The sequence below is a fragment of the Aspergillus clavatus genome, genomic scaffold, assembly GCF_000002715.2.
Source record: "Aspergillus clavatus NRRL 1 1099423829806 genomic scaffold, whole genome shotgun sequence".
Classification (NCBI taxonomy): Eukaryota; Fungi; Ascomycota; class Eurotiomycetes; order Eurotiales; family Aspergillaceae; genus Aspergillus; species Aspergillus clavatus.
The window spans coordinates 738,572-763,429 of NW_001517093.1; the positions used below are offsets into that span (position 1 = coordinate 738,572).

The 24,858-nt window shown below is 50.2% G+C and overlaps 7 protein-coding genes across 7 annotated transcripts, besides 8 other annotated features; 3 read left to right on the forward strand and 4 right to left on the reverse strand.

Annotated features, from left to right (window-relative positions):
* Positions 1-553: 553 nt before the first annotated feature.
* On the forward strand, positions 554-4,413 carry ACLA_081630 (uncharacterized protein; the record flags this gene model as incomplete). The annotated part of the gene is made up of 2 exons (XM_001267898.1): positions 554-703; positions 727-4,413. 2 exons carry the CDS (start codon positions 554-556, stop codon positions 4,411-4,413), a joined length of 3,837 nt encoding a protein of 1,278 aa, XP_001267899.1.
* A 544-nt stretch (positions 4,414-4,957) lies between these two features.
* Positions 4,958-6,066, reverse strand: ACLA_081640 (SUR7/PalI family protein; the record flags this gene model as incomplete). The annotated part of the gene is made up of 3 exons (XM_001267899.1): positions 4,958-5,365; positions 5,422-5,874; positions 5,929-6,066. 3 exons carry the CDS (start codon positions 6,064-6,066, stop codon positions 4,958-4,960), a joined length of 999 nt encoding a protein of 332 aa, XP_001267900.1.
* A 1,254-nt stretch (positions 6,067-7,320) lies between these two features.
* ACLA_081650 (glycoside hydrolase family 5 protein) lies at positions 7,321-8,570 on the reverse strand (the record flags this gene model as incomplete). The annotated part of the gene is made up of 7 exons (XM_001267900.1): positions 7,321-7,612; positions 7,662-7,848; positions 7,904-8,001; positions 8,050-8,114; positions 8,163-8,315; positions 8,364-8,422; positions 8,474-8,570. 7 exons carry the CDS (start codon positions 8,568-8,570, stop codon positions 7,321-7,323), a joined length of 951 nt encoding a protein of 316 aa, XP_001267901.1.
* A 1,896-nt stretch (positions 8,571-10,466) lies between these two features.
* Positions 10,467-14,062, reverse strand: ACLA_081660 (tRNA (34-2'-O)-methyltransferase regulator RTT10; the record flags this gene model as incomplete). Its single annotated transcript, XM_001267901.1, has 3 exons — positions 10,467-11,201; positions 11,255-13,993; positions 14,045-14,062. 3 exons carry the CDS (start codon positions 14,060-14,062, stop codon positions 10,467-10,469), a joined length of 3,492 nt encoding a protein of 1,163 aa, XP_001267902.1.
* A 404-nt stretch (positions 14,063-14,466) lies between these two features.
* ACLA_081670 (ssDNA endodeoxyribonuclease RAD2) lies at positions 14,467-17,889 on the forward strand (the record flags this gene model as incomplete). The annotated part of the gene is made up of 1 exon (XM_001267902.1): positions 14,467-17,889. One exon carries the CDS (start codon positions 14,467-14,469, stop codon positions 17,887-17,889), a length of 3,423 nt encoding a protein of 1,140 aa, XP_001267903.1.
* A 395-nt stretch (positions 17,890-18,284) lies between these two features.
* Positions 18,285-18,314: a microsatellite.
* Positions 18,285-18,315: a microsatellite.
* A 159-nt stretch (positions 18,316-18,474) lies between these two features.
* Positions 18,475-18,506: a microsatellite.
* An 871-nt stretch (positions 18,507-19,377) lies between these two features.
* Positions 19,378-20,634, forward strand: ACLA_081680 (Eisosome component PIL1/LSP1 family protein; the record flags this gene model as incomplete). Its single annotated transcript, XM_001267903.1, has 4 exons — positions 19,378-19,495; positions 19,575-19,708; positions 19,769-19,952; positions 20,021-20,634. The coding sequence occupies 4 exons, from the start codon at positions 19,378-19,380 to the stop codon at positions 20,632-20,634; spliced, it is 1,050 nt and encodes a 349-aa protein (XP_001267904.1).
* A 697-nt stretch (positions 20,635-21,331) lies between these two features.
* Positions 21,332-21,376: a microsatellite.
* Positions 21,344-21,372: a microsatellite.
* A 375-nt stretch (positions 21,377-21,751) lies between the features above and the next one.
* Positions 21,752-21,791: a microsatellite.
* Positions 21,792-21,819: 28 nt separating this feature from the next.
* Positions 21,820-23,598, reverse strand: ACLA_081690 (bZIP transcription factor; the record flags this gene model as incomplete). The annotated part of the gene is made up of 2 exons (XM_001267904.1): positions 21,820-22,400; positions 23,319-23,598. The coding sequence occupies 2 exons, from the start codon at positions 23,596-23,598 to the stop codon at positions 21,820-21,822; spliced, it is 861 nt and encodes a 286-aa protein (XP_001267905.1).
* Positions 22,527-22,560: a repeat region.
* Positions 23,599-23,644: 46 nt separating the features above from the next.
* Positions 23,645-23,679: a microsatellite.
* The last annotated feature ends 1,179 nt before the right edge of the window (positions 23,680-24,858 follow it).

The window sequence follows — 24,858 nt, forward strand, 5'->3', positions numbered from 1 at the left end:
ATCTTGGTGACAGGTGCCTGTAAGGTAAGCATCGATCCCCCAGTGGTTGGCGCTGCATCATTCGAAGGTATGAGACGCATATAGATCGGAAACCGGATTGAAAGACAGTACGGGTGTATAGCTGTTCATGTCGTGTGTGGATGCAAAGCTGTGTTTCCTTTGGCTTTCCATCTGCTGCCCAATGACGTGGTGGTGGCTGAGCAGATCCGTGGCTGGTGCTCTTGCTCGTTAGGCGGTGAGGCGCGTCAAATCCATGTTCGCGTCAAGCAGAAGAAGCACCAGGATTAATTAATTGATCCCTCGAATCGCCTGATAAAGGATGCAGCACGACAATGCTGCTTAGAAGATTATATTTCGAGTGGAATCGGATGCCTGTCTGAGGTCTGATGTTCTTTCTCTGGTGCATCGTTTACTGCCCAGTACGACCGCTCTATTTTGACTGTGACTGACAGGAGAAGAATATTCCATATAATCTCTTCGATCAGCCTACCCTCACAAATTATGATGCTGCCCATGCCTTCGATAACCTCAAGCCAGCTTCTCCAACTACAAGATGCCGTCGTCGGAGATCTGGATTGCCCCGTTGATTGAACGAGCACTAAAGAACTATCTTGACGGGCAAGAGAGTCAAATTAATTTAGAGGATGATGGCAGTAATCTGCGCTTCTCAGGATATAATGAACGTTCTGCGATGATTGTTAAAGTGAGCCGAATATCTGTTTTGAGAGAGAAGAGAACGTTGCTGATGGATTCAACTTCGCTGTTCAGTGGACAGAAGGAGAAGGGCTCCCCATACCTAATATAACCGACACGACAACGCAAATACAGGCGAAACTTGCGCGAGAGTCGCTGGAAGAATATAGTAGGGACTACCCTGACTGGCCATTGTCTGAGGATCGAATGCGAGGCTACACTATCAACCTCAGAGATTTCGAACTTGTTTTCGAATACGCCACATCAGAGCCGAAAGTGCATTTGTACATCAAGCGTTTCAACATCGCATGGGAGAAAAGCAAATACAAAGGGCCACCGCAAGGTAGAATCATCAGAAGAAATGTACAGGTTTCCCAGATTATGCGAACCGTCTTTCAAAAAGCCAGATTACGCGAGACTGCTTGTTCGGGCGATGCAGACGATGGTGATCGGTCTGACTGCTCCATCAACTCTCAGAATGGCAACAGCGCTGGAAATACTGGTCGCCAAGAAGGCCTCATGTCTCAGATCCCTCCCGTAGATTCGACCGGAAGTCTCTTGGAAATCTCGAAGGAGAATCTGAAGGCGAATGCGAAAAAGCTTCTACGGCCTTTAAACACTCATGTTCAACTACCACAAGCTGTACATCCGAAAGTGTTTGATGTTGCTGCTGCCAATACCACAACGGAGGACCTGCCCACTCCTCAAGGAGTCGCTGAAAAGGCCAATAGTTCCCAACCAGCCGTGTTGCACTGCAATGAGCAATCACCATGTCCCCAGCCTCCAGTGTCTGCTCCTACTGAAGAGACTGTAGGCCAAGTTGAGAGCCCAACAGCAAGGCCCTCGGATATTGTGACTTGCAAACCAGCCGACGAGCCGCAACCCCAGGATGTAGATGGGGTAGCTCCTTCTAGGTCGGATGTTGAGACAACGCCGAATGATCACAATCAAAGTACATCAGACCACCCGTCCCCTGATAGACAGAAGCAACGCCATCCTGCAGCGAAGAGCAGCATGAATAATAGTGATTCTATTTCGAAGAAACCACCCGGGGATTCATGCATCACCAATGCAGACCCTTGGGACGGTATGACGAAGATCTTAGAAGCCGATATTACGATACCAAAAGATCAAGCTGAGCTACTGGAGCAGAACAAGAGTTGGGTACCGCCAGAACCTGGTAAGCCCTATCCCAAAGGAAACGTACCACCTCGGCTTCTGGAACAATGGAACACCATTGCATTACGACGAAATCATCAAGCAATGGAACGTGAGAAGGAAAGAGCTTTGGAATCCTCTGGCTCTCGCGTATCCCGTTCACCGTCACGCAGCATCAGCTCTTCCGATTCTGACCCTGGGACAAATGTATCATGGTCCCAAAGCGACAAGGAAATGAGTCCACAGAGAGCGCAATTTGAGCATCTACCTTTAGACAGCAGTCCATCTATCAGAAAGTCGATTGACAGATCCACCCATCATCTTGGGGAAGAGGGAAATCCTCCGACCGAAGTATCTCTGGATAATGCACAGGAAGGTCAAGAACTAGAACAAATTCATGCAACAGTGCGCCCAGAAGAACACGAAAAAGCTATTGAGCCAAATGAGGCACAAGAACTTAGAGAACCTGTTGAAGTACCTTCTGCTATTTCTATTGAACCAAGCGGTGATGGATCTGTGCCTGAGGTGTCTGAGATTGATCATCTCACCACCCAAACTTGCACTCAAGATCTTCAAGATGAGTCTGATCGAATGAGTGAAGACTCGGTAATGGATACTTCTGTTCCACTTCCGCTAGAAGTTGACCCGAGTCCAGACCAGGATATCGACAGTTCAGCCCCGTCGCTTCCAGGATTTTCGACCCAGCTACGAGTGCAGGTGATGGAAACTCCAGCTGCACATCTTCATCGACATCACCCTGGAGACGAAGGCATAGAGAAGCAAGACGTGGAGGTTCACAATTTGGAGCATCTATCGTCACAGGTTGCCAAATCGTCTTCTCAATCACGGATTCTGAACACGTTCTGTAGTAGCGACGAGCGAAATGGAAGCAAATCTCAAGATACGCCGCACCCTGCACAGCCGAATGGCAGTCTTGAATCCAACGAGGTGAACATACTGGGAACCCAACTAAGCGGCGGAAATTGGTCCTACCGAGACACGACCCCTATCTCGAATTCGGCTGTGGTGTTGAACTCCTCTGAACCAGGGCAGCATGACGCGAACATTATCATGATCGAATCGTCGGGGCAAACGGAAAAATCATCACATCCGTTTTCTTCGTATCGTGAAGCCCCTTTCATGCAGACAGATGATGAAAATCAGAGCATCCCTAGCCCTACACAATATACTCCTAGAAGGCCGGATGGTCATCAAATGCCATTTTTGAAGCGGAAGGCGTCCGAGACCGAGACCGAGCAGTTGTCCCCAACTAAGCGGCAGAAAATGATGGGAGGCAACGAGACGATGAGCTCAACTCAAGGGATTGCGTCTAATATCATGTCGCGACGACAAACTTATATCAATCGCTCTGTTGAATACGCCGAAGCGCAGAGGGTTTATGATAAGTTTCGAAGCGATTATCCAGATTATACTGGCGACTTCGATCATTTTGCAATGTTGTGCTCCAAATTGCATTCGCTACGAGCTCAAGGCAGCCTTAAGCGATCCTTCCTGTGGGATGATTTCATTATCATGCACTTGAAAGAATACCCAGGTCATCAGGAGCAAACTCTCAACCTGGAAGGAAAGTCAATAACCTACGAGGAATATTTTCTCTTCAATTTCTCAAGGCCCGCGTACAAAAAGCGGAGCCTCACGGCGACTGGGATTGAAATATCGGCGACTCAGCATGGCTCCTCGAGCGCGACTATCATCCCAACAGTCACACGGCAGGAGACGAACACGTCCTTCACTGGCAGTTTGGTGGACAGATTCACTAACTTCCATGCGCGTTCATTTGGACCTGAGACTTCAGACCCGTGGCCGGAAGTTGATGCCAGTCTATTATCACGAGAATCGCTCACTGTTGATCGTGAAGAGCAGAATGATTCCAACAGCCTCAGCAAAGATGATACCCTTGTCGAGAAACGAGCCGGAAAGCCAACCTATCCGGAAACTTCACCTACATCTACGTCACATGAAAGTTTCCACAACGCCTCTGTCCAGATTCTCTCTTCGCCAACAAGAAAATCGCCAAATACGCAGCCAACCCCTCGAACCAACTCGCCGATCGATGTACCTCGAGAACAAGACGATGACCGAAGCATTCCAGAGAGCGAGCATGGCCGAGTTGAAGTCGAGGAGGATCTGATGGATGAAACCCACGAAGTAGCCAGCGTCGAACTCGGCGACGACGAACCCTCCAGTGCCCCAGCACAGCTGTCTGACGCCGAATCCGACGCAGTGAGCGAAGCCGACAGCTTCGAGGAGGACTGGGTAGAGTCACACATGCGCCGGCTTCAAAGGTCGGGGCCCTTCTGGTCTGATGACCCCAACACGCCGTTCAAGATATTTGCCAGGGCCGATGCGAACGTGCTCTCCGAGCGAATGCGCCGCGGCGGGGTACCTCTTCCCGTAGACGAGAACGGGGTCATCCAGCCGCTTGTGCAGTATTCGATCCCACCTGTGCGTGAGTTTCTGAATCGGGTCGGCAATTACTTCAGTCTTCCATCACAGGAGTCGTCGCATACTCAGGCTCGACCGGCACCTACAGATGATTAGACGTAGGTTGCGGCATATTTAAATCTTTTCTTCAGGCTTCACTGATACATATTGTTTGTATTCCACAAGATATCCCATGCTTCTTTCGGTTCAAGGTATACACCAGGGGGGTGTATATTTACTATAGCGTCTAGCACACGATGGTTACGACGGATGGACAAATTCTTACAATGGCTCGCAGAAATTGCGAAGAATATACCAAGTCACATACAACGATCAACAGTGTAGTGTAGTTTATGAGGACGATCATGAGACATAAATTGAGCGCAAGGAGGGTAGTTATGCCATCAACATCAAGTCCATCTCCCTGTGTAACCCAAGATAAAATAAATGTACACTGAGCAAAAAAAAAAAAAAAGAACGCCCGATCTAAATCCCACAAAACATAATCTGCCCAGCTCATACACGAGCAGTTCAAATAGCCCATCGTTAAATGAATATTTCATCTCCGCTAAAGCCAAAACCAAAAAAAAAGAAAAAAGAAAAAAACGCCGACATTGTAAAAGTGCATGCATCCCAGTTTTCTCACCCTGGAATAACTCGCCTAGACATGGCGGAAGGGCTCGTAGGCACTATTCCGCGTGTTATGCATGGGGCCCTGGTCCGCGTGCGCGGCAGGAGGTGGGTATGAGGTGTTGGCGTAGGGAGCTGGAGTGGAAGTTCCGTGTGGGCCTAGAGGCTCGTAGGTGTAGGCAGCCTTTTCGGCGGTGATGCCGCGGGGCTTGCTGGATTTGTTGTAGGGGGAGCGGCCGGAGCAGCAACAGGAGGAGATGACCCAGAACAGGCTAGCGCCGAGGGAGAAGGCGACGGCGAGCCAGGTGGCGACGTAGATGTTCTTGCCCATGGAGCCCTTGATGTTGTACTGCTTGAGGTTTTCGTTGAAGGTTCCTTTCAGGACGGCGAAGAGAGCGGTCGCTGTGACGGAGGCGGCGGTGATGAAGAGGAAGGAGACCTGGTGTTTGTTAGTCATGAGGTTGTTTCTATGGAGGAATTGGTAAGGGGACGTACGGCCGAGATGAGACTGGTCACGCAGCTACCCCAGCGGCTGCAGATGGCGAAAAGACCGACGACGAGCTCCGCAAGGGTGGCGGCGAAGGCAACGATGTAGGCGATGAACATCCACTTAGACACGTTCTTGTACACTTTCAATCCCTTTTCCAGACCATCAGGCAGCAGATCCTTGACACCGGTGTTGTTGAGCTTCCAGATATCGATGGGGTCGAAGTAGAATTGGGCCTTGGGATCGGAGCACTTGGTGGTCTTGTAGTTGCCATTGCTAATATCTCCATCGCAGTAACCCCAGAGACCGATATCGTAGAAGTCCTTAACGTTGAGCTGCTTCCGTGCCTCTTCGAGAGCGGCGGCCAAGTCGCTGGTTGAGATATCGACTCCGACCGCGCCGAGAGCAGAGGTTACTTTTGATGTTGTCGTTGATGAGGTAGTGAGGTTCTGGAGATCCGCCTGTTCGTTCTGTTAGTTTGGGTATCGCGATGCCGTATCGCAAAGTAATCTTACCCTGAAGAAGTAGAGGTCATTGAGGGTACTGGAGCTGGATTTTGTGCAGCCCAGGCCGACAATGATGATGCACACTAACGAGGCGATAGTGAGTGCATATGGAGTAAATATGCACAAGATGCGACCGCCTTTACCCATGATGGTTGATAAGAAGCTTTCTTTGTCTGTTTGTGTATCCTTGTGACTGTTTTGAAGCAAGGACGCCTGAATGACTGTAGAAGGATGTCAAAAAACAAAGAAGATTGATGGATGATGAAAAAGTCTGGGACGACGAGAAGCCTCGATGGTTTTATTTTAATAATAATACCTAATGTCAGCCGGTGATGATCCTGACAGCCTCAGGCCGCAACGATCAACCATCATCCCGGCTTCCTTGAGGATGCTCCAGCCTCCAAATCCTCAACCGTCCAACTTCCATGGGAGGCGCAGTATTTGACAGGATCGACAGGCCAATCATGGCTGTGAAAACGCAGACTACGCCACGCCGCGTTTCTATAAATTGATTACTTTCATCAGGATGTTTCCACCGCAACCCGTGGGACCGTCCTGCGACAAATTGGCTGTGCACTTAAATGGCCTGTCTGGGTTAGACAACAGCACTACAACTCAGAACCAGCCAATGGACAAGTTCCAATGATGATCTATCATCCGTTTAGGCTCCTCCATTCCAGGCTTGGCAGATGAGCTGGAAATGCTCCAAATCAGCAAGGAGGACAGAATGTGTCAAAATCCACGCGGCCACTGCGAATCCTCTCCATCTCACCGCTGGTGATTTGCAGCTCCAACTTCAAGTCCAGCCATTCTCTGCTCGATTTCCGGTCCGTCCGAACCAGTTACCAGAGGAACCTGCGCGATGTTCCCATGGAACTTGATGAACGATCGAAGGATGTAGTAAGATGCTTGGCTGAGACCTGCAAACTCGCAGATTCGCTCCATCGGTCCTTCCTCTGAATGTAGATAGTATTTTGTACGAGCTTGCGCCTCAGTTTAGGCATATCAATTCTCTCGTCCAGTTAGAGCGCCGTTTCAGAACATCTGAAAACATTAAACTCGAGCTGCGGTTTCGTTTAGTCTATAAGCTATTCCTCCAAGGGTAAAATGTGTGCATTTAAGGTCGAGGCTGTGGCAGACTAGTTTGTGCCTTAAGGGGTCAAGAACGGAACAGCTGCATGCTATGATCTATCTACTACTATCTAGTTCGGTCGAAACGACTCATGTTGAACGAACTTGAATTATGAAGTTGGGGAGAAGCGCAGTGCAAGACTGCTCGGGCCATTGAATGACTTTCAATATACTATGTACAACGAAAATGAGTAGGTTTTGAGCAACGTCGAGACGCAACGGGCTCTAAAAGTATACCCCGTATGCATCCTTCTAACACTCGCCCCCAGATCAACCCAGGTACGGCTCCAGAAGATCAAGCATGCCCTTATAAGCTGCCCCCGTCTCTGGTTCCATGTTGAACATGTAGTCTCCCCACCAGGGTCCAGCAGCCCACCACATGGCTCCCTTCCACACGTCCGTGTTATCAGCCATATACTCAAGCATGCCCGAGATCGCAGTGCGGCACTGCTTATTGACGCCACCGGCGAATTCACCCAGGATGCCGACCTTGCCATTATCCTTGAGCCACTGGGGGCGGCCATCACTCTTTCCTTGCCGATGGTGGTAGACACGCAGGCCTCTGCGGTGCCAGATCCGTCAGAGTCAAGATACTGGTGCATCTCATAGACGATCTTGTCCTGGGATCAGTGAGGTCCTTCATGTTGTCGTTGATCTCGGGCCAGGTCCAGGCGCCGGACCAGGAGTTGCCCTCAACGAAGATGTATTGCTCGGTCGCTCCGGCGGCGCGGATACCATTGATGGCGGCCTGGTTGAGATTCAGGACCAGGTCTTGATCCATGTCGTGATACTCATTGTCTGGTATATGTGTTAGCAAGATGTATGGGGGCTGACGAGATTGCATCAAACTGACTGGTATCGAAGATGACCAAGTCATTGGACTTGAATTCTCCAGCTAGATTCTTCCAGAAGGCTTGGAAGTCGTCGGTGCTAGTAATGATCTCGCCATTGCTAGTTGCTGTTAGAGAATAGCATATGATACTGACGATGGCCACTCACAATCTGCCATAGTTGTGGGGATCTAGAATGGCATAGGAGCCTGCCTTGGTAACAGCGTCCACGACCTGAGCCAGTCAGCCTGACACCACCAGGACCGCTGAAAGTGAGCCCACCGAAGTCAGATTAGCCAGGTAATCGGCATTATACGAGCCCGTCATGGAGTTTGGCACTAGTCTCTCCATGAGGAACTGGATGCGGAAGATGTTCATACCCTTGCCGATGAGGGTGCTGATGCTGGAAGGATCCGGAAAGATGTACTCTGTTCCCTGGATCAAGTTAGCTGGATGACATCTCGCTCATAGTTCGCGACATACATATTCGCCTGGGATCGTCTTTTCACCGAACTCGGCGCCAGACTCGTTGATTCCAACCCCTGCCATTTATATCAGTTTTAAGTATAGGAATGCAACACAAGGAGACCAACATTGGAAGACAGAAGATCTCTTCTTCTGCTCCTTTGCGGGAGCAGCTACTGCGGAGCCAGCCGCAGCAGCAATGAGGATAAGGTTGCCGAACTTCATGCTGAACAAAATAAAGTGCTAGTGAACAGAGGAATCACAAGAATGAACGAACCTCAATCTGAATTTGGATACTTTCGAGTTCCCTCAACGAGGGAAACAGCGCTTCTTATATACCATCGCACAAGACAGCAGGCTCTTGCACACCCCCCACAATATCAAGATCATTCCGAAACACCCAGACCAGTCTCTATCGGGCCCTCGGTCCGTCACTTATTCTCTCAAACCTACCTATCATGCCTAGCACCCACAGCGACAATGTGCTGGAATGCTGCAGAAAGCCAATATAACACTGATCGTCACGGAACACCCCCCAAAATCAATGCGGATGGATGCCGACAGCCTGAAAGCCTGAAACTACTCCTCAGTGGAACTCAATACCCCATACGAACTACGGAGCTCTGGCCCTTGATAATCCCATGATTCAGTGCTCGCCTTGGCATTGCAATGCTGCTGGGTAAAACGAGTCGGAGATTGAAGCCTCTAGGGATGCGGCAGTGATCGTCGCGCTGCCGGCTCCGGGTAAAGAGCGCGATGAAGCCGTCTGCATCATACCCCTGACATTCTAGGAGGCAGATTGACCATGAACAATCTGTATTTGTTTATATATTGTGATATGTTGATAATTGTATTGGAGATGGAATGCACTCGCTGTCCATGTCGAGGTTTATGGCGATGTAGATATATAATAGTGTTAGACATATATTGATATATCCGCACTTCTCCCGAGCATCTACAGAGGAGTCAACGGATAAACTTGTTCCAGTATTGTGTTTCTAGCTTGTGGGAATCTGCGATTAGCAAGAAAACTAAAAGATTCCCATGCTTATGCCTCGGAATAATCATGGTTGACGGTAGTTTTCCGTTGACACGTCCCTACTACTACTATAGAGCCAAGAAGAAGATATGACAATATGTCCAGAAATCATCGCATTAACAGCCTGGTCACATCACCACGCGCCTAGAGGTCCCAGACTGGCTTTCATATCCTCAGCCTGAGGCTCGCGATACTTTGATCCGGGATGATAATCATTCCACCAGACACAAGAAGTCCCATCTTCATTGATGCACGTCGCATCCGGGAAGCCATAGTCAGGACTGTCGAGCACCTTGGCAATGAAAGACCAGGAATCGTAGACGTCTTCAACCAGGGTCTCCAATCGTCCGATCAGCTGAGGCACGAAGGTGGAAGCATTGGTTTTGTAGTAGGCATTCCCAGTACTAGCACTTATAAGCACTTCTCCGCCATGATTGCTTCTTGGTCGATCAAGGTCTGATCGGGCAAATTCTTCTTCTTAGCAATGGGTACATGAGCCGAGAAGATCAATTTAACCGGTTCTCCCGATTCTTGCACCGCAAGACGGATTTGATGGGACTGGCCCCGTCGAGACGACAACGAGATAGACTGCCATATCTTTGTGCAGAAAGGCCTCTTGCGGGGTAACTAGGTTATAAAACGACTCGGTGGGGACACTGTCTGAGAATGATCAATAACGACCTGACCATGATGATCTTAATGACAGCGCTTATGATGTAGATAGTTAGTGAGAGCGTGAGTCGCACTGGCTGGAGGGGTGAAACAGCTGGAGTTGGGCTATTCCGCTTTGGCCGCGGTCGAGGAGGCGAGATCGTCACCGAGTCGCAGAGTCAGGGGACATGTGCATGAATCATGGGTGACGTTTTCTGCAGGCGACGATATTTGGTTGTCTTTTCATTCCAACATTCTTTGGTGAGTTCTATACTCTCTACAACTACCAACAACATGCAGGGCACATAGCCCTCAAAAGTCTTCTGGTCGAGTATATGCAAAATGCCTGTTGTATTCTATGAACCTGTACAGATCTCAATGCTCAATTCAATAAGCATCAGCCATGACATCGTAAGTCGGTTTATGCGACGCTAGGGCAGCTGCAATTTAAACAGCTCCATGCCGACGCCACAAACTAACAACTGCATCCCCGACTCGTCAGTGATCAGGTCCAACGACGAGATATCAGCCACACCGCTGTACTGATCAACAAGGTTCTTGACTTTGACCCCATCTGACCCGCTCTGCGGGACATCCACCTCTGCGCACCAGACCTTGACCTGGTGGTCATTTCCAGAGGATGCAAAGAAAATTTGTGCCTTCCCCTCACCATCTAGCTGTTGTTGCTTCAAAATCTTGATCGTCGTGACAGAGGCCGCGTGCGCGTCAGGAATGGTGACTGTGCATACATGGCTACCAGCATCTGTGTTGGTGAAGTCCACGGTGAGCACAGAGACAGTGAGCGCGTTGTCGTCGCCTCCCGCAAGGATGAGCGATGTATCCGCCGATATGCGTGCCATTTCCAAGGACTTGATACTGTTTGAATGGATCTGGTAGCGATTTTCGCATGTGATGCTCGATGGATTGATCGAGAGCGTCTCCAATGGTTGCCTCAGATGCACACTTGACGATGCCATCGAGTAGAAAGGTTCAAGAACTGGGTTCAAATGCCACAGAGTAAAGTGCCCGTCAGTGGAGGCTGTGATCAAGCCAATGGAGGAGCTTGTCACTAAGAATCGAGCTTGCGTGAGACAATTACTGGTGTAGGTGCCACGTGCCAGCAGGGTGAAGTGACCCTCGTCGACCGATGAAGAATAGTGGAAGATCTAAGAGGGATTAGCATAATCAAATGAAAACACCAAATGCAAAGACAGCATACCTTGATCGTTGAATTCGAAAGCGCTAGGCAAAGTAGAAACCCGCCCTTAGCCTGTTCTTCTTCCACGTCCAGCACATCGAAACTCGTCACCCGCAGCTCGGACATCGGGTCGTCTTTGGGGCTAGAGGCTGCTAGAGCAGTAGCCAGGCCAAACGAAGGGATTTGGCGAACCTTCCAAACAAAAAGTTCCTCGAATCCAGCACTTGAGAAGAGGGTTTTCCCATCCGTCGACCAGCTGATCTGCTGTACTCCCGCCGTGTGGTCCCTCAGAACACGCAGGCATTTGAACGAAGCCCATAAACTTTCGGTATGAGGAGATGCAGGTGCAAAAATCCGTAGATGGGTATCCTCTGCTCCTGTAGCGATTAGAGTCCCTCTCTCTGATGTCGAATGGGCCACTTCCATCGTTTTTATCTCCCTTCCATGACCACCAGCGCGTATCGTGCGGTTGACGTTAGGTTGTATCTGGAGGGCATTGAACCCTGATTGAACCCAGAGGAGCAATCCAGCTCCAGATGTTTCATTGCTCGGATGGAAAGCCCACATTCGCCGCGCTCCGCCGCAGTCCACGCGGGCAAGCTCAGAATGGGCTGTCTCGTTCCAGAGGATGAACTCCGTGCTTTGGAATCCATAAAGAATAAAATCTTTGGATAGTGGGTCAATGTAAAATCCCTCAACGTTGAAGCTCACGGCTGGGGAGGAACGATGAATAGTGCGAATGCGGACCTCTGACCCTCCTTCGTCTGCCAACTCATGGATGCAATAGTCGCCATCGCGACCACAGGTCATAAAGTAGTCTGGCAAACTACCAGCTTCACCAAACATGGTTGAGAATTGGGTAATCGCGTTGACCCCCTCTCGGCCGTGAATCCTCAGAGTGCAAAGGATGGGCTCGAGAGACCCTCCCATCTCTGCAACCTTATACACCAGGAGGGCACCACTCTTGATTCCTAAAGCCAGATACTGGTGATCAATCCAGGAGGCGCAGGATACTTCCATGCCATGGGGTAAAGTCAACTCCGTCTTCGTAAAATGAGGCTCAGCAGTGCTCGATTTCCCGATGCAGAAGAGATCCGCTTTCCTCAGTGTCGCATAGGATGTAACGAAGGAAAGAGTTGTAGCGTCACGTTGTGCATCCACATCATACTGGAGAGGAAATATTCTCAGCGGTCTACCATCCGCTTGTGCGACTTTGTCCAAAGACTTAGTGCCATGATTATAGAGCCGAACCAGACCAAGTGCATTGGCAATCAGTGCCAACCCCTTCTGTGGCAGGCTGCCAATGACCGAGAAAGCACGAAGGTCCTCTTCAACGAATAGAGTTTCCTTGAAGATAAGACGTCCTGCATCGGTTCGAGATTGTACCGAACCAAGTTGAACTTCGCCTTGAAAGGTAGTTGCAACAAAATGATCAGATGAGACGAAGGCAAAAGCCTTGAATGACTTGTCCCTAGTGGAGACTATGTTCTGAGTATCGCTTGAGGTCACAATGCGGTTATCTCTGTTCGGTAACGATATCGATGCGTTCTCATTTACATCTATCGTGAAACATCTGACAGCGCCGTCGGCACCGCCAGTGTAGATGGTCGTCTGTGACCCGGTACTGTTCATATCCAGAGACCAAAGGTGCTTGCCGGTGTGTAGATGAGAGGATGAGATTTGAGTCAATTTGAACTCGGCCTTTGGCGAACACGATGCTCCCCAGCTGAGATCCCACAGGATACAGGTAGCATCCTCACCACGAGACACGATAGTCAAATTGGTCTGGTCCTGTGTAGCTGTGGGCACAAAATGAACCCCCCAGATACGTGCCGCATGGCCAAAGGCTTTTGCGACGCACGATTCTGGACCGGATTCATCGCCAGTCGCTGCCACTGAGCCGAATCCAGTTGTTCGAAGCTCAAATCCATCCGTGGAATAGGCAGAACGATCGTGGCGGGAAATCTTTTCGCAGTCGGAGATGTCCCATACTCTGATTGTTCTATCATCACTACAGCTAGCCAGGAGGCGTCCAGATCGATGCCCCGGTAACGAGTTGAGAAGTGGTGAGATCCGAACTCCGAATATTGAACCTTCATGGCCGGTGAAGAAATGATGGATAGAGCCGGCTGCGTTAAGCTTCAAGGGATTGCTTTCATTTTCGTCTATAAAACAGGACCAGACTATAATTTCGCCAAAGACGGTCCCGGCAGCAATCAAAACGCGAGATGACGATAACGAGATGGCATCGGCGGAATAGAGAATCGACTTGACACCGGAAACCAGTTGCTGTACGTGAACGGCGTGAGCATATTTGGAGTCTACATTCTCCACCACATGCAGACCAAGGATCGCATTATGGGCAGTGACCACGAAAGCTCGCTCAGCCTTGTTACCAGACTCAGGCGCGCATCCGGCCAGGATCCAATCCGGAGCCAGATACTCCGCAGTGACAGCTCGAAGAGAAGCCTTGTTGCTTTCGGAAGCATCACTGCTATCAAGAGACAGATCAATGACTCTCAAAGAGCTTCCACCCCACACCACAAGCCGACTAGAGGCGGACCCCAGGTCACGCTGGTTTTGGCTGAGGAGTATAAATCCATGGATGTTATTTCTTCTAAAGACTTTCAACTCTGCCAGAAGCTTTCCATTTTGCTCGTCGATTACTTGACAGTAAGGGCCTCGACCTTGAATAAGAAGCCTGGTATCCCTCAGCACCAGCGCTTTAAGTGCAATTACGGGGAGGCAAGCATCAATGTGCTGTTTACTCGGTCAGCCCGATACGTTCCAGCAAGACAGATTGACACTAACCTCTAGCGATGAATGCATTGATGCAGGTACAAGAAGACATTGGCCAGTCAACGATCAATGCTTCTATCACTCGCTTTTCCCCCGCGGGGGAGATTCGAATCACTCAAAAATTCCAACATTTTCTTATCGCTGGTGGCATGATTATGTAATATGCATGCTTATCGATAAAGCTATCCCCAAACTGTGCTAATTGCCCACGTGATATCGCGATCCTCGTGTTCCATCAAGTGGCGACGCGGAGGCATGCGTCAGACGAGCAGCAATTTTCTCATTTATTTGCGATGTCTTTAAGCCTCTCGACTGGCCCTTCTGCACACATCACTGGCTGAGCTTGAGTAACTTTAGCATCAGCCATGTGAGCGATTATTTTTTCTGCGGCATACGGTGCATGATAGTCGAACCACTTCCCCCCTCGCATCAGCATGGGTGTTACTGGTTTATGGACGGTCGTCCAGCCTTGTGCACGACCTATCAAGCTTGAGACTCTGAATAAGAAGCGCTTGGCTGTCGATGCATCGATCTGGATCTACCAGTTTCTGAAAGCGGTGCGAGACAAGGAGGGCAATGCACTACGTAATTCTCACGTTGTTGGCTTCTTCCGCCGAATATGCAAGCTGCTCTACTTTGGAATCAAGCCGGTGTTTGTGTTTGATGGTGGCGCGCCTGTACTGAAGCGAGAGACAATTGCTGGGAGAAGGAAGCGACGAGAAGGTCGCAGAGAAGATGCGGTGAGAACGGCTGGAAAGCTGCTTGCGGTGCAAATGCAGCGGTCTGCAGAAGAGGAAGCAGCGCGGCGGAAGAATGCAGTTTCTCGCCGGGAAGAGGAGGAAGTCCCGGATAATCCGGTTTATGTCGAGGAGACCTTTTTAACGGAGAAGGAGAAACGACAGGGTCGGACGTTCCGAAAAAAAGATGCCTATCACCTTCCAGATTTGCAAGTATCTCTTGCGGAGATGGGAGCGCCGAATGATCCGCGCATCATGTCTCGCGAAGAGCTAGAGGATTATGCGAGGCACTTTCATCAGGGGGAGGATATCAATCTCTACGACTTCTCCAAGATCGACTTTGATAGCCCCTTCTTCATAAGTCTTCCTGCTACAGATCGGTATAACATCTTGAATGCCGCCAGGCTTAGGAGTCGTCTGCGAATGGGCTACTCCAAGCAGCAGTTGGACAATATGTTTCCTGACCGCATGGCTTTCTCAAGGTTTCAGATTGAGCGTGTTAAGGAACGGAACGATCTGACCCAGCGGTTGATGAATCTCAACGGTATGAATGGTGAAGAGGCTTTTTACAATTCCGGACAGAGAATCGCCGGAGAACGTGGGAAGGAGTATGTTCTTGTCCAAGACAGTGCGGTTGAAGGTGGCTGGGTGCTTGGTGTTGTGGGAAATAAAGGTGAAGGCCGCGCTGATAAGCCGATCGATGTGGATCAATATGGTCAGCAGGAAGTTATCTATGACCACGAAGAAGTTTCCGATGGAGATGATGGCGGATTCGAGGATGTCCCTATCGAAGGGCTCAATCGGTTACCCAAGCTTCCATTCCCACAAGAAGGCGTATTTGATGCAGAAATCGAAAGACGGAGGCCTGATGCCGAAAGACGGGATTCTTTGTTTCAAGAGGCTGAAGATGATGCTCTCTTCGTTCCAGGCGGCGATTCGGCGATTATACGGGCCCTTCAGCATCGCAATGACACTGGAGCCTTGCATATGGATGAAAGCGACGATGAGGATCTTCAGAGGGCGATTGCAATGTCTCTGGAGCCCTCGGGTCGTTATGCCGAACACGACAAAGACATGTCCGACATTGCAATCAATCGTAACGTTCCCCCAGCTTCACTGCCAAAGGACGCGTCGCCCGATTTCGCAGAAAGCGAGGATGACGAGATGGATTTTGCTGCTGCCCTGGCACAGTCTCGCAGGACTGAGAAGGGGCCATCTACCTTAGCTCCTCGGCCTGTCATCGACCATCCCTTCGAAGGCCCTCTCCCTTTTGAATCTATCAAGTTGAATCCATCAAAGGTGCAGAAGCCGGCTCATGAGGAATTGGATGATGATGCCGGCGGGTTTGAGAAAGAACCTGTGCCGCAGCAACAACAAGAGAAGGAGAAGAAGAAGAAAGAGAGCTTGCCGCTACCGCCGTGGTTTTCGGGGGGTCAATCCAATGAGGAGTTTGTTGCTGACAAACTTGACAACACTTCACTGGAAGCTTACCGGGACAGAGTCATGACTCCGGGTCATCAATTTCTAAAAGGATCTCGATCTCCAGATGTCATAGATGTGGATCAAATCCCCGAACCGAACGAGGTCATCGATTTAGAAGCCGAGCCCGAGGAGGATCAGAAGAGTACTCAGACTTTGATATCGGATACCGCTAAGCTGGATGGTGTCGTGACGCCTCCTACCCGTCAATCAAATAATGTTGAGCTACCGACAGTAGTTGACAAGGACACGGCAGCAGAGGAAGTGCCATATGAATGGGAGGCTTCAGATGATGAACGTTCTCTGTCGAAAGCTCACGAGGAAATCACGCACACGCATGTCACACCATCGCCCGAGCCCGAGTTTGAGGATGTTACTATACAGCCTGAAGCACGAATGGCAGAAATTACTGTTACCGGACCTGAACGACCGGATACTCCTAGGACGGACCAGGTAGGAGTATTGGCGGACGACGCCGGGGAGTTTTCAGACCCGGAAGACGAGGAGTTGATGCGGCAGCTGGCGGCTGAAGGCGAGGAACATGTTCGTTTTGCGGCGACGCTCAACACTGGCTCGCAAGCCGAAAACGCATTCGACTATGAGCAGGAGCTCCAGCAGCTCCGGTCTCAACAAAAGAAAGACCGCAGAGATGCGGATGAGGTCACGCAGGTGATGATCACCGAGTGCCAGCAGCTGCTGAGGCTGTTTGGCCTGCCGTATGTTACGGCGCCGATGGAGGCCGAGGCGCAATGCGCTGAGCTGGTCTCACTGGGCCTTGTCGATGGGATTATCACTGATGACAGCGATATTTTTTTGTTTGGTGGGACGCGCGTCTACAAGAACATGTTCAACCAGAGCAAGTACGTAGAGTGCTATCTCACGTCCGACATGGAGAAGGAGTATGCTCTACAGCGGCGAAAGCTCATCAGCTTCGCCCATCTACTCGGCAGCGACTACACAGAAGGCATCTCTGGCATCGGACCAGTGACGGCGCTGGAGATCCTCACCGAATTCTCCAGCCTGGAGGAGTTTCGCGACTGGTGGACTCAGATCCAAACGGGGATGAGCATCCCCAACGACCAGCATGCCGCCTTTTACAAGAAGTTCCGCAAGACGGCGACCAAGATTTTCTTACCTCCTTCCTTCCCCGATGCCCGGGTGGACACGGCCTATCTGGAGCCCGAGGTCGATTCCGATCCTTCCCCTTTTCAATGGGGCGTGCCGGACCTCCATGGCCTCCGGGATTTCTTGATGACCACGATCGGCTGGAGCCAGGAACGGACGGACGAGATTCTGGTCCCGGTGATTCGTGACATGAACCGCCGAGAGCAGGAGGGCACACAGGCCAATATCACCAGCTTCTTCACTGGACCTCAGGGCGCTGGCGCGTTTGCGCCTCGTGTCCGTTCGGGCGGACCCAGTCGAATGGAAAAAGCGTTCGGTCGTCTTCGCCAACAGGCGGGAGTTGAACCGGATGGCGGCCAGGATGGCTCTACGGACGAACAAAGATCGAAGGAAGCCCGAGGGAAGACCAAGGGAACGAAAAGGGGGACCCATACTCAAGATCGGAATGTAACCGAGGGCGGGAGTGACGAGATGACGACGAAGAAACGAAAGACACGACGGCGGATGAACAGTTAAGAGACAGGCCTTTGTGGACTTTTCGGGGGCAGGATCAGTCGTCATGTATTAGACAGAGGTTGTATTATAGAAGAATTGGATAATTAGATTCCGGGCCTATCAATGACTTGAGGTGGGCCTAATACCACCCTTATGACTTTAAAAGATCTATATACTAATTCTATGCTGAGCCCTGTTTGTTGGAGAGTTAAGTATCAGAAGTAATTGGGGACTTTATAGGTTACTAGAATTACTGGAAGAAATCGGCGTTCTACCTATACAGGGGTTTGTCCTGGTGGATGGTAGCGAGCTCCCTACGGAGTACCTGTACGATCCTCATTTCCCTGCATACGACAGGAACAACCCAGTCTCTCAGATTTTGCTGTCCCTTGGACCAGATGCTGCTGTTGCTTTTCAATAATAATAATAATAATAATAATAATAATACCGAAGAGTGAGAATGATCATGACATGGTTGCGTCGCAGGATCTGATTTTTTTCCTTCTTTGACTTCTTTTCTTTGCTGAATGCTCAGTAATCGATGACATCAGCAGTTAGCTCTCCCCTCGATGACGTCGGAGGAAGCATGATTGCTGTAGGAGTGTAGTAGCTGTGGTAGCTGTGGTAGCTGTGGTAGCTATACAGTGCACAGTAGCAGATGCAGAGTCGCAATGAGATGGTGAAGAATTTGCTTTGGGACTCAGTAAAGGAGCTAATCTCACTATGATTTGTCCATTTCCTTCTGAACCAGAAATCGAGTCGTCATTGCTGGTGGACAGCGTCGTAGTATAGTAATAGTATATTAATAGTATTAATAGTAGTCCTCCGTCGAGAGGAGACAGACACCGCCGAATCGGGCTTAGTGCCCCTCGTGCCTCCCCCATGGTGGACGTCACTCATGATCGGCCAGTGGTTGCAGCTTCACTTGTGACTTGTAGTCTACTAACTACTACCACTAACTATCATTCTTCTCTTCCCAATTCCCACCCAACGATGAACGAACAGGTTCCTCTTTAATTAATTTACTGCCGATCGCTCGATCTACCTTAATCTCCCTAGAGGAATCAGAAGAACCCATATCGAGATAAGACCAGACAAGAGGAAACCACCCGGCAAATACCACCTCTTCCCTACATTGATTTGTCTCCCGACTCCCCAAGTCTCCCACAGCACAGAGAGTACCAAACTCTCCGTCCCTTTCGTCACCCACTCTGGTCTCGATCCGGTTGTTCAGAGTCTGTTTCCTTCGCACGGTGACTCGTCTTTCCTTTCCGTTGCATCCCGTTGCGGCCGCAAACCACGTCATTCGTGCGCAAAAGAAAAGGTGCTTTTTGAACACTGAACCGCACTTTTCTCTTCGACAGGAAACGAGGAAAGAAACCAAAAAAAAAAAGTCTCTTCTCTTGACTCTTTTCCCACCCCTTCTTTTCTCTGAATATCCTCTCTTCTGTTGTACTGTTTTTTTTTTTTATCTCTTCGTTCCCTGGCTGTCATCACGCATCATCAACCATGCATCGCACATACTCTATGCGCCAGTCGCGCGTTCCCACTGCCTCGCAGATTGAGAATCCCCCGCCGCCATTGTCATCCACCAAATCCAACAGATGGCTAGGGAAAGGTGGAATCGGTGAGTGGTTCCCTGTATAGTGCGACAAGAGCTTGTGAGCACGGCGACTTTGAAGACTAAATGCTTGTTGGACATCCAGGCCATGCCTTCCGCAAGAATGCGGCGGGTGCCTTTGGCCCCGATCTCGCCAAGAAGCTGTCGCAGCTCGTCAAGATGGAGAAGAATGTCATGCGCAGTATGGAACTGGTCGCTAGAGAGCGCATGGAGGCTGCGGTATGTCTTCTTCTTATTACTATTTCTAACACTGTGGTCTCATGCTGATGTGCATTCTAGCAACAACTCTCCATCTGGGGTGAGAACTGCGACGAGGATGTCTCAGATGTCACCGATAAGCTGGGAGTTCTGCTCTACGAGATTGGAGAGCTCGAGGATCTGTTTGTCGACCGCTACGATCAGTACCGAGTGACGATCAAGAGCATTCGGAACATCGAAGCGTCGGTCCAGCCCAGCCGAGACCGTAAGTTCTTTTTTTTTTCAATCGATGTCATCAAATTTTTTTGAGGCAAGATATTGACGTCCCAACAGGCAAGCAGAAGATCACTGATGAGATTGCCAAGCTCAAGTACAAGGACCCCAGCTCCCCCCGCATTGTGGTCCTGGAACAGGAGCTGGTCCGCGCCGAGGCAGAGTCTCTGGTTGCGGAAGCCCAGCTTTCCAACATCACTCGGGAGAAGCTCAAGGCAGCCTTCCAGTATCAGTTCGATGCGCTGCGCGAGCACTGCGAAAAGGTCGCCATCATCGCCGGCTACGGCAAGCACCTGCTGGACCTGGTCGACGACACCCCCGTGACGCCCGGCGAGACCCGTCAGGCGTACGACGGTTACGACGCCAGCAAGGCGATCATCCAGGACTGCGAGGAGGCGCTGACCAACTGGGTCCAGTCCAAGGCGGCCGTCAAGCCTAGCCTCTCTACCCGGTCCCGCTCGCTGTCCCAGCGCGCCCGCGAAACCGCTGCCAAGAGCCGCGAGGGCGTCGATCTGTCCGAGCAGGACCAGCCCATGAACCGGGACCGGGACTCCTGGGTGCCCGCCGGCCAGCACCCCAATTACCAGCACGATGAAGATGGCGAGGAAATCGCCAGCACCGTGGACGGCGAGACCCGGGGTCGAGAAGAGACTAGAGAGCCTGTGTCTGTCTAAGAGGTGAAATCCATAAAGCATTGCCGATTTCCAAAACTCTCCCACAAAAAATGAAAAGGAAAAAAAAATGAAATGAAATGAAAAAGGAAAAGGCGTCTGTTCACTCACCTCTACTTCCAATGTCCCTGTAGTATACTACCCTGGCTGGTTTCGTCTCTGTTTCGTTCCTTTTCCATATACTCCTGTTCGCAATTCGCTTGGTGTCCGCTTTGTTTTTTTTTTTTTTGTTTCTCCCTCTTGATCGTTGAAAGTTTCCGTCCTTTTGCCTCCTACCTACAACCGGTCAATGGTTACCTACCCTATTAATACTTTAATCCCTGTCCACTTCCGTCAGAAGGTATTGAGTGCCGTCCAGGCGCTTTTTCTACCCCTGGCCCATGTATGTTACATACAAGCCAGGGGATGGATCGTCTGTGTTGCGTCAGGACGGAGATGTGGCAGGAGGGCTACGCGCAATGTAATACTATCCTATTTATTAAATGAAATATAGTCCTTGAGATCTTCGTGTGTGTGTGTGTGTGTAGTGTGGATGGTTCATAGTTCCTGGGGAAATGATTGCTAGAGGCGGAGATATATAACTTAGGTATCTACTGTCTCAACTGGTACGGAGCACTACCCCGTATTATACAACACGAACCCAGGACATGATATAATGTACGTGATATCCATCCATCCATCCATTCACTTGTAGTACGATATATAGTATAAAATGATATGATATGATATGATATGATAGATACGACCCGGCGCACAGCTCCAGCTCCAGCTCCACCAGAAACGGGGAATAGACCTGCTCTCCCTTTCCTTTGCTTTCCCAATCTTGCCCGAAATTCAAATCATTCCAACGCGCAGATAAACACCCGAGGTATACGCCATGAACCAAAAAAAAAAAGATTTCCACTGTGTGAGAGAGAGATGTAGACAGCACACGCACACACATGCAAAGATGATAAGCGTAGAGGTTCGTCACATCGTCATGTTGAGGTTGATTCCAGCTCCTTGTCTTCGAGTCTGCGTCTTGATGGAGAGGAGAGGAGAGAAATAAAGAAATATAGAATATGAACGCGGTGTACCCAACAGATCCAAAAGATAGATAAGATGATGAGAATGAGAAACGAAGAAAAAAAAAATAAAAAAAAAGAGAAGAAAATAAAAAACCACACTATAACTTTGTTTGTTTGAAGGCTAGTGCTCGGTCCCCACGCCCTTCTTTTTTGGCTGGATATGTTTTTGCCCGCTGCCTGTGACCCCATTCCCCTTTTTCTGGGTCAGGGCGGACGAGCCCTCGCTGCCAGCGGCAGCCGGCGGGGCCATACGCGTCGATGAAGTGTCATGTTTCTCTGTCAGCAGGTTCTTCAGCCAGCGGTTCTCCATCTCGAGCTGGGCGACGCGGGCCTCGAGCGTGGCGTTCTTCTCGGTGGTTTCGCGGACGGTGCGCTCGAGGACCTGCTCGCGCTGCTTCTTCTTCATGCGGAAGCGGGCGCTGGCGGCTGTGTTGCGCCGGCGGCGGTCCTCCTCGGCCGCGCGCCGCAGATCCTCTTCCTGACCCAGCGCGGACGCGATCGAGTCGCCAGCGATGGGCGTGCTGTACTTGGTGTTGCCGACCTGGCCGTTGGGTGGCGAGATGGATGACGAGACGTCCGAGGGCGTCATGGCGCCCGGCGGGTGGCTGAACTCATCGGCACCGTATGAGATGGGCGGGTAGATCGGGTGGGCTGGATAGGAGAGCATCTGGTCCGGTAGCGAGTAGTTGATGGACTTGTCCCCTGTGCGTAGGCTATGTAAGTTTGGGGGAGCAAATTGGGGCAGAGTATGAAGTAGAACAATAGCAAGTAAGATTGCAACGCAGGGAAGATGAAAAACAGAAGAGCTTAACTGTGCAGGTCACGGCGAGAGGAGGAAGAAGAGGAAGAAAGAAAAGAAGAACCGAACATGATCACGGTGGGTGAAATATTATCATAGCATGAGCGAAAGACATGCAGATTAAGATCTCGGGACCCCGAGGATCAGAGATCGACGGGTGGTATACACAAGATAGAGGCACATGGGCACAACACAGAGGACAGAGCGCGAATAAGTGAGCATCAGGGATTGGGGTTCGGACGGTGTCATTAGCGCAAGCGATTGCGTGATCATCGTCGAGTAGCATCCAGCAGAGCGGCCATCTCGAGAGAAACGGGGTCGATGAGACAATTGGGGTTGAGGAGGACACAAGGATGAGGGATCAATCCTCCAGCAGAGGGAAAAAGGAGAGGAATGTAAGCAAACCCAGGGGCCAATATCACAGCTCGAGAGCCCCAATGGCTCTTCGACCAGCCATGCGCGCGTGAGTGCAAGACTTGATCCTCACCTCCCAGCGCGAGGCGCAGCCACTGCTCGGCCCACTGAGAAGGCAGAAAAAACAAAAACAAAAAACTTGCAGACAAAGCAGAAGAACTGTTCAGGAAAACGAAGCTTCTTTTTTTTTTTTCCCCCCCAGAGAACCATGAGCTCGAGCTGTGGGCCTGCGGAATCCCGCTCTGACTAGCAAATCATCACATCGGAGATCCGACCAGCGCACAAGGCGATGGCGCAACCAATGCAACTTTCAGGCTCATCCGTACCAGACAGGAAAGGTGGTGATAAGATACAGTGATAGGTAGAAGGAGGGAGGTGGTGGAAAGTACAAAAAGGCTCACACATACCATGATATGGGTACCCTCTCACATCGATGGGACTGCGGTCATCGTCGATGCTATCATAGGAGCTGACAGAGAGACCACCCATCCCTTCAGTCTGATCGTATTCCATGTTCAGATTCTGGAAGGATGCCAGGGTCGTGGAATCAGCATCAAAAGAATACTGTCGCGATTTGGTGACGGCGGGATCGTGTCGAGAAAGCAAGAAGTTGAAATTCTCCAGTCTCTCGACGTTGGATGCAGCCACCTGACGAGCCAGGTTCTGTTGCTGCAACTCGTCAGACATCTTGGGGGTCTGGAAAATTGGGGACCAAGATGCAGCCTTTTGATCCTTTATTTCTTTTCGTTTTTTTTTTTTTTTTTCTTTCTCCTAAATTTTTGTCCTAAAAAAAGGGTTTCCTATGTCATCCACTTCTTGTACAGCCAGAGACAAGAGGAGCAGATTCGATCAAGACAGATATAATCTACCCAGAGAGAATTTCCAAGTGTGACCTCCGAGGAGACCTTTTTGAGAGTCGTGATGAACTGAAGAGGGAAAGGCTCGGAAAATAGAGTCAGGGAGCCAACGAATGAAAAAAAATCAAAAAAACCATGGGGAATGGACGATGGAAGGTAGAAAGAAGGATACGGTAAGTGTATTTATTGAGCAATCACGTCTTGCATAGCCTGTCGGATGCTTTCAATGACTTCGCATATCGCGGGAGGGATGCGCCACGAATACTGGGGGGGAGAGAGAGAGAGGAGAAGGAGGAGGATTGATGGGTGGAGGGAAGATGACGATGACGCCGATGGGGATGAAGATGAGGAGAGACTTAGAGAGACAAGAGTCAGACAACAGTGAGCCAGTCGTAGGCGTGCAGTTGGGAGTGATGCAGAAGGGGTGAGGTGGACTTTAGAGTAGATAGTACTTTAGAAGTGATTAGTTAGCACTGAATAAGGAGGTTAGCTCGCTATTATTCCACGGACGACACACGATGGGATGATTAAAATCAAACAAACACAAGTGCACAGGAATCCAGATTTCCCAGAAATTCGCCAGAGGATGAAGCTGATGCGGTTTGGTGATCATCTTGAACCTGCTGGGGGGCCCTCGACTAGGTCGACTACTAGTCGATGATCTGATAGAATGGAGAAATGTCGTGATCGCCAGCGCTGATTCGTCCGGTGCGGCCTCGGAATTGCCCAGAGGAGATATTGAGAATCACAGAGACATCACAACGCTGTGTATGTAGATAGAATATCGAGAGATGTATGGTGCAAGGAGGATGAAAAAAAAAATTTCAAAGAATCCGAACAGTACGAGAGCCTTAGGTAGATACCAAGCGTGGTGGACATAAACCCCTACTCTATCTACCAGCTATTCTAGATATACAAAGGCCAAGATACCTAGGCTCTAGACTACTCGGCTTTAACCCGCCGTCGTCCATACAACTCGGAGCCAGTCAAAGTCCCCAAGACCCAAGTACGCGTGTCTTGCCAATTCCCCAACTCGGCGTGGTACCTTATGGATTTGACGGGGGTAAATTGCATCTCCTCAACCATGAGT